This window comes from Colobus angolensis, unplaced genomic scaffold, assembly GCF_000951035.1.
Source record: "Colobus angolensis palliatus isolate OR3802 unplaced genomic scaffold, Cang.pa_1.0 Scaffold6, whole genome shotgun sequence".
NCBI lineage: Eukaryota > Metazoa > Chordata > Mammalia > Primates > Cercopithecidae > Colobus > Colobus angolensis.
In genome coordinates, this window is record NW_012119598.1 from 11290788 (window position 1) to 11299716 (window position 8929).

The 8929-nt window shown below is 43.3% G+C and overlaps 1 protein-coding gene across 2 annotated transcripts in view; it reads left to right on the top strand.

The window, feature by feature from the left end:
• The window catches only part of GCNT2 (glucosaminyl (N-acetyl) transferase 2, I-branching enzyme (I blood group)), a 74539-nt gene extending 66244 nt beyond the window's left edge, over positions 1-8295 (top strand). For both annotated transcript variants that reach the window (XM_011962674.1, XM_011962673.1), the window contains exons 2-3: positions 929-1021; positions 6291-8295. In XM_011962674.1, the coding sequence (XP_011818064.1) occupies positions 929-1021; positions 6291-6481 (284 nt within the window). In that variant the 3' untranslated portion in view covers positions 6482-8295. The remainder of the gene's footprint in view (positions 1-928; positions 1022-6290) is intronic.
• The last annotated feature ends 634 nt before the right edge of the window (positions 8296-8929 follow it).

Genomic DNA, 8929 nt, shown 5'->3' on the forward strand with positions numbered 1-8929 from the left:
TTGAGACAGGGTCCTGCTCTGTGGCCCAGGCTGGAGTACAGTGGCACAATCACGGCTCATTGCAGCCTTGACCTTCGTAGGCTCACATGATCCTCCCACCTCAGCCTCCTAAGTAGATGGGACTACAAGCACGTGCCACCACACTCAGCTAAGTTTTTATTTTTTGTAGAGACAGGGTTTCATTATGTTGCCCAGGGATCTTCTTACCTCGGCCTCCTAAAATGCTGAGATTACAGGCATGAGCCACTATGTCTGGCAACTTCTTCTCTAGTAATGATTTATATATTATAATCGTGGAGTCTAACTATGATTAAATAGGCCCTTCAGTCTCTATGACCTACCAAATTTATTTCATAGACAGGGTTATTGAGAAACACTTAGCACAGTGGTTCTCAGATGGGGTGATTTTGCTCACCCACAGGACATTTGGCAATATCGGCAGATGTTTTTGGTTGTCACAATTGAGGAGACGGTGCTATTGGCATCTATTGGGTAGAGGCCAAGGATGCTGCTAAGCATCTTGCAAAACACAGGACAACCCCCACAGCAAAGAATCATCCAGCCCAAAGTGTCAATCGCGCTGAGGTGGAGAAACCCTAGCTTAGCAAGATGCCAACCTACAGCACCCCCACCCCCCAACTGAATTAGGTAGTAGTAAATGGATCAGAATTGTATTAGTATATTGATTTGTATATTGATTGAATTAGACGTTATACTAATTAGATGATGAGTCAACAACTAAAGTTCTGGTCAAAAGACCAACTGGAGGAAACAGAAGATGGGTAGATCAGTACATACCAATCTGTGTGAAATGTGAAAGGTAATAAACCGAAAGAAAGCAAGCCTGATTTGGAGGCTTAATTGATGCAATTGATGCCCTTCTCTCATGGTTCTCATCTCTACGTTTTTTTCTTTATCAACATTGCAGGTGTTCCTGGCTCCATGCCAAATGCATCCTGGACTGGAAACCTCAGAGCTATAAAGTGGAGTGACATGGAAGACAGTCACGGAGGCTGTCATGGTGAGGCTCTCGTTCCATGCTTCTAGGCCACTGCCTGTTGCTGTTAGCAGGAAGGTAGCTGTGGAATCCAGGGTTCTCATGGAGAGAGAATTGCTGCTATATTTAGACCAATCTGTTAGTTATTGGAGAAGCCAAAGGCTTCAAGACACAGTCCTTCAAAAATAAGTTTAAACATCTCACTGACGTTCTCCAACTTATAATTACCTAGGGAGATGGAAAGATGGGTTCAAATCATGGCGACATTTTTTTCTCCTTGCTAGTTTTCAGCTTTCTTTCTTTCTTTAGAGGCAGGGTCTCACCTGTCATTCACGTTGGAGTGCAGTGGCATGAATACAGCTCACTGCAGCCTCAACATTCTGGGTTCAGGCTTCACACCTCAGCCTCCCAAGTAGCTCGGACCACAGGCATGCACCACTACACCTGGCTAATTTTTTCTTTTTTCTTATAGAGTCAGCTTTCTTCTTGTTTCTTCCTCTTGCTGTGCCTTCTGAGAGTCCAGCTATTCAGAGGGGAAAGCCATAAGGAGGAGAAGTGATGTCATGTTCTCACTACAGAGAAAGCTGGGCCCCCAACCCTCAGGCCAGTCCCTGCTCCCCCTACAGGCAGCCTTCCCAGTGGCTTGGAGAGCTGTTGGGGTTTGCACAGCTCTAGCATGATGGATGGCAGGTGACACCAGCAAGAAGGGTTCCCCTCCAAATGGAAAAGAACTAGAAATCCTAAGTCATTTCCATTTCTATAGAACTTTATGAAGAAGAGTTTGTATCAGTCCTGGCACACACTGCATTCAGAATATTGCCCAGCACATATCAGGCATGAGTAGTAGTTTGCTAGAGCTGCCATAAGAAAGTGACACAGACTGGGTGCTTAATAGAAATTTATTTAGTTCTAGAGGCTGGAAGTCCAAGATCCAGGTGTCAGCAGGGCTGGTTTATTGAGGCCTCTCCACTTGGCTTGTAGGTGGCATTTTCTCCCTGTGTTCTCACATGGTCTTCCCTCTGTGTGTGTCTGTGTCCTAATCGCCTCTTCTTCTAAGGAGACCAGTCATACTGGATTAGGGCTCACCCTAAAGGTCTCCATTTTAACTTAATTACCTCTTTAAAGACCCTGTCTCTACTCTGAGGCACTCAGCATTAGGATTCAACATATGAATTTAAAGAGACAATTCAGCCCATAATATGTAATAAATATTTATTTAGTAAGTGATTGTTTGAACGAATGAATCAGTGAATGAATGACAATATGGCGGTTTGGCCTTTTCTCCCTATGGTAACAAGGCTTTGCCTCTACTCATCAGTCCATCTTTTTTTTTTTTTTTTTTTGAGATGGATTCTCACTCTATCACCAGGCTGGAGTGTAGTGGCAAGATCTCAGTTCACTGCTGCAACCTCCACCACCCGGGTTCAAGCGATTCTTGTGCCTCAGCCTCCAGAGTAGCTGGGACAACAGGTGCATGTCACCACACTCAGCTAATTTTTGTATTTTTAGTAGAGACGGGGTTTCACCATGTTGGCCAGGATGGTCTCGATCTCTTGACCTTGTGATTTGCCCCCCTTGGTCTCCCAAAGTGCTGGGATTACAGGTGTGAGCCACCGCACCCAGCCCCATCTTACCTGCACCTAAATGTTAAATGTTTCAGGTGAAAATTTCCAAGTTGCTCCACCTCTAAAACTCTCCATTACACCAACTTCTTTCTCATGTGTCTCTTGATGGTCTCATCCCACTATAGACAGCAATGTTCTCACGCCACTGTAAAGAAATTTCGGTCTATTCTGAAGCATGTTGATATATTTACTTTAATCAGTCCATATTTTCTTCAGGGATTTTCTTCATGCCACCTGCCTACGTTCTTTTTATTTTTTTATTTTTTTTTAAGATGGAGTTTCGCTCTCGCCACCCAGGCTGGAGTGCAGTGGCACGATCTCGGCTCACTGGAACCTCTGTCTCCCGGGTTCAAGTGATTCTCCTGCCTCAGCCTCCTGAGTAGCTGAGATTACAGGCACCCACCACCACGCCCAGCTAATTTTTGTATTTTTAGTAGAGATGGGGTTTCACCATGTTGGCCAGACTGGTCTCGATCTCCTGACCTCGTGATCCACCTGCCTCGGCCTTCCAGAGTACTGGGATTACAGGCATGAGCCACCACACCCGGCCTGTACTACCTTCATTAGCCCTCTTAGCTCTTAGAATGATCTTCAACTTGGAGTGCCCATCTCTGATTACAATATCTTTGTTACCTCTACTACTTTCCTTCACCTACTTATATCCTACTTATTTTACTGTCTTTCTTCCCAGAGCAGAAGCTCCAAGACAGCTAGGAAATTTGACCAGTTTGTTCACTGTTTTATGTCTACACCTAAACCATGTTGTTTTTGGTTTGAATTGGGATTTCCAGAGGTTCGACATTTCGAGCTTTTTCCTTCTGTGAGCTTCCTTCTGAGGACTCCCTGTCTGACCCGGGTATTGTAATCAGCCACTACAAGATGTCCTCACCAACATTGTCGGTCCCTTTGCCATTTTGACCCTACAAGGCTGATTCTGAACCCTAATCATTACCACCATCTGCCTTTTTTGCCATTGGTACTTCCCTAGGCAGAGTATTGGTGGAGGGTGTTGCGGAACTCTCTTAAGACACACCCATCATTGGGTCCTGTCACCTAACTTCAGCTAGGCCTCCTGGCTACCTACTTATCCTTTTGTTTACCTCATTATTTTCCTAGTGCCCTTCCTGAGGGACACTTTTTCAGCTTTCCTGCTCACCTTTAAGTTCCCAGGGTGTATTAGTCTGTTTTCACACTGCTGATGAAGACATACCCAAGACTGGGTAATTTATAAAGAAAAAGAAGTTTAACGGACTCACAGTTCCACGTGGCTGGGGAGGCCTCACAATCTTGGCAGAAGGCAAAAGGCACATCTTACTGGTGGCAGGAAAAAGAGAATGACAGACAAGCAAAAGGGGAAGCCCCTTATGAAACCATCAGATCTCATGAGACTTATTCACTACCCCAAGAACAGTATGGGGGAAACCGCCCCCCATGATTCATTTACCTCCCACTCCATCCCTCCCACAACACGTGGGAATTAGGGGAGCTACAATTCAAGATGAGATTCGGGTGGGGACACAGCCAAACCGTATCACAAGGTTATGCTAAAACAGCCTTTCCTATTCTCAAAAGCGACCACTTCAACTTGAAAAAGAACTTTCAAGATACGTGATCAAAATTCATCATCTAGTCCCTTGTCATGTCATCCTGTCCCACCGTCTTAGAGCGGTTTGGACACATTCTCTCATTGTTCCCTCCTGTTTCAAGAGGAAAAGTCACCCATCCTCCCAACAAAAGCCGCCCGCGGTGGTCTCAGCTATCTGTGGGCCCCCTCTCTCGGACCCTTACCCTTCTGCATTCTCAGCCTCTCCCTTTCTGCTGCCTCTTTTCCTCCTCTCCAAAAGTGTGGACTCATTTCCCCTATCTTGAAGACATCGAGTTGTCTATGAACCCTCTGCTTTCTCCAGGCCGAAAGATTCTTTCCTTGTTCACTTCCATTTCCTGAAGCATGTGCTTAAGACCTGTGTTTTCGGTTCTCGCCGCCTGGTCATTCTTTCACTTCCTGCAGTTCTGGCTTCTTTCCCCAGTGACTTCCACTCTCTATTATGCTTCTTTCCAGCCCACTGAATTAATCACCACATTCTGTCTGTCCTTCTGTACTAGCGTCTTCAATATCCTCCCTTTCTCACTCATCACAGACATTAACTTTGAACAAGCTCTGCAGTTTATGTTACTACTGCAGCCTCTTGGTTTCTAATGTACCCTGCAAAACACTTCAAAATTAATCTTGCTAAAATCAGTTTTATCATATGATTCTTCTATTCAAAAATCTTTTTTTTTTTTTTTTTTTTTTTTGAGACGGAGTCTCGCTCTGTCGCCCAGGCTGGAGTGCAGTGGCCGGATCTCAGCTCACTGCAACCTCCGCCTCCCGGGTTCACGCCATTCTCCTGCTTCAGCCTCCCGAGTAGCTGGGACCACAGGTGCCGACCACCTCACCCGGCTAATTTTTTGTATGTTTAGTAGAGACGGGGTTTCACCGTGTTAGCCAGGATGGTCTTGATCTCCTGACCTCGTGATCCGCCCATCTCGGCCTCCCAAAGTGCTGGGATTACAGGCTTGAGCCACCACGCCCGGCCCAAAAATCTTTAAGGCCTGTCCATACTTATGAGATACAAGGCCCAACCCTTCAGTCTGTGAAGTTGCTCAACCAGCAATTGTCCTACTGTGTGCCCAGAGGAATCTCTGGAAAATGACTGCAACTTCCTACTATTCTTCTTTCTAACCTATTCCCAACAAAACCGCCTCTCCCAGAAAGTCCCCACCCCAAAAGCTATTGAGGTTAAAAAAAAAAAATTCAAAATTGACATGTTACATCACTGAGGTTTATTACACATCTAGGCAGAGATACCAAGTAGGCACTTGGAGAGACTAGAACTCAGGAAAAAGATTTACCCTATGCAATCCATAAAGACCTCTTCCACCTGTACCACTGTAGGACTTCCCATCTGTAACTCTCATTTAGTAATACAATAGGCCCCCCTTATCCACGGGGAATACATTTCAAGATCCTCAGTGGATGCCTGAAACCACAGACAGTATGGAACCCTAAATGTACTTTATTTTTCCCTGTACATGCATATCTATGATAAAGTTTAATTTTTGAAACAGGCATAGTAAGAGGTTAACAATAATAACTAATTATAAAATAGAACAATTATAACAATATGCTGTAATAAAAGTTATGTGAATAAAAGTAAGTTGTGTGGAATAAAAGTTATATGCTCTCTTTCTTTCTCAAAATATCTTAATATTTTTGGATCATGGTTGACCTCGGGTAACTGAAACCTCAGAAAGCAAAACTGCAGATAAAGGGGGACTAGTGTACATGAATGGCCTTGTAACACCTATTATGTTACTAACACAATTTTAATATTAATATTGACATAATAAACACAGTAATTAACATAATAATCAAAATATTAACATCTGTTATTTTATGCCTTCTATGATTTAACTCGTTTTTTTCAAATAACGTATTTGTACCTCTTGTTCTTCTAAATAGAGTCCCAGTTCTTTGTGGGCTGAGACTGCACAATCATATTTCATTTGAATCCTGTAGCATTGGCACAGTTGTAGTCAGTCAGAGAGTACCTCTAGTATTCTGTAAGTTCATCACCCTTTTGAAAGCAAGCATGTTTTGACTCTGTTTCTTGTTCTTTCTTTTGCAGGCCACTATGTACACGGTATTTGTATCTATGGAAACGGAGACTTAAAGTGGCTGGTTAATTCACCAAGCCTGTTTGCTAACAAGTTTGAGCTTAATACCTACCCCCTTACCGTGGAATGCCTAGAACTGCGGCATCGCGAAAGAACCCTCAATCAGAGTGAAACGGCGATACAACCCAGCTGGTATTTTTGAGCTATTCATGAGCTACTCATGACTGAAGGGAAATGGCAGTTGGGAAGAGGAGCCTGTTTTTGTGAGAGACTTTTGCCTTCCTAATGTTAATGGTTTCAGGACGTTTATAGCTTCAGGACTTGGCTACATAATTACACTTAAAATGTCCACTGGACACTGTGAAATACACTAACAGGATGGCTGGGTAGAGCAATCTGGGCACTTTGGCCAGTTTTAGTCTTGCTGTTTCTTGATGCTCACCTCCATATTAGCTTATTGTTAGGATCAACAATGATTTTAAATGACCTCAGATCTTTGAACCAGATACTCATCATATTCAAATGTTCTAATAAAAAAGAGAATTGTAGATAATACTGTCTAGGAAACTAAGAATTAGGTTTCTTTGAAGAAGGAATCTTTTATAACACATTAACTGTCACCACTGTGCTCAACCAGACAGATACTGAAACAGCTTTCTGGGTAATTCACCAATTTCCTTTAAAACATAAGCTACCTGAATGGAGAATAGATCCTGTTTCTGAGTTTCAACACTAGCATTTTTGGTTTACTCATGGCCAAAGCTCTGTATATAGTATAAAGTCATTAACAAGAAACAGGATATGCTTGAAGACAGAATTCACTGTCTGTTGCTTCAGTAAAAGGGCCTCGGGGAAATAGAACATTTCTCTATTATATGCCAGAATGTAGGCTGGTCCCTATGTCATGTCTTCCATTGGAACACTAAAAAGTCCTTGCAAGAATGGAGATATGCATTCAAGAGAGGTGCTATCACATAGATCTAGTCTGAAGTCTGGAACACTTTCCTCTTCTGTGACCCCCCTCTCCCTGATATTATCTTACTTGCAAAATAGAGACCAAATTCTATCCGGTGAGGCTTTTAATTGAACCATAATATGCTCTGAGTAGCTTTACAATGCCTGGTACTGATACTAGTGGCTCGATTTTTAAGAGCCTTCAATTGTAGATGAGCATCTCTGTTATTTATCCCTCATTCATCCATCCATTCATTCATTCAGCCTACATTCAGTAAACATTTCTTGAGTGTCTCTTATGCACAGGACATGTACTGAAACAAAAAGGAAACACAAGAGCTTTTTCACTCTAAAAATCTTGGCAATAATGTCAACACCAGAAAGCCTCCTCTGGAGAATCTTGCAGAGTGATTGTAGTTTAATACAGGAACGCACAGGGCTGTGTAGGATGATACCAGACCCAGGAGATCAGTAATTACAAATTAAGGGTTAAATCAGAGATTATTCAACAGAGAGGGAGAAAGGAGGAGAGGGAGAGAGGGCCTGTTGTGTTCCAGCCATTCTGGTATTCCTTTACGTATCTAATTTCATTCAAACCTCACAACAGTCTTCTGAGGACCTTATATAATTACTCCCATTTTGCAGATGAAGTAACTGAGGCTTAGAAAGGTAATAGCACCAGGGAACAATTTCTCTGTGTGAGAATTAGGACTCTGTTGCTGGTCTTCTCGGTTCATTTCCTGAGGTGGATTTACTGAGAGAAGGTGAAATAAAGCCATATTTAGTGTACCAGAGAGGGCAGATTTTAAGAACGGTCTCAGTGTTAATACTGAGAAGAACTCCTGTCAGCTCAGAAAAAATGTGAAGTCTACTTTACTACTCCTGTGATACTAAACCGTTGAGTTTCTATTTATTTATTCTAACAAAAAGCAGTTACTACAATGGATGACACATTTAATGAACAATTTTATTTTTTTTTCTATAACTGTGCCTGTTGAATGTCAATCATATTTAAAGGGAATGACTTTGAAGTAAAACCTTTTTTCTTGCTACTGAAAAAAATGGAATTGTTTTGGGTGGTAAAGAGTTAAGGAAAAGGGAAGGCTGGTCACACAAGCAACAAGCAACCCTCGAAGGCCACATGTAGAGAGGCCAGCCCCGCTAAGGTGACCAGAGCGGGCTCCAAGCACAAATTACCATTGCTATAGATGGGACTGTGTTCCCCCCAAAATTCATGTGTTGGAGCCCTAACCCTCAATGTGATGGTATCTGAGATGGGGCCTTTGGTAAGGGAAGTTTAGATGAGGTCACGAGTGTGGGATCCTCTTGATGGGATGAGTTCCCTTATAAGAGCTCTGGCTTGGGCCAGGCACGGTGGCTCACACCTGTAATCCCAACAGTTTGGGAGGCCGAGGCAGGTGGATCACTTGATGCCAGGAGTTCCAGACCAGCCTGGCCAATATGGTGAAACCCCATCTCTACTAAAAAATATAAAAACTAGCTGGGCTTAGCGGCATGTGCCTATTTGGCAGGCTGAGGTATGAGAATCGCTTGAACCCAGGAGGTGGAGGTTGCAGTGAACTGAGAGTGCCCCACTGCACTCCAGCCTGGGTGACAGAGCGAGACTTTGTCTCAAAACAAAATAGGTGGGGGGATAGGGAGTGCACTCAGGGTCAGCAGTGAAGTTTAAAAATTG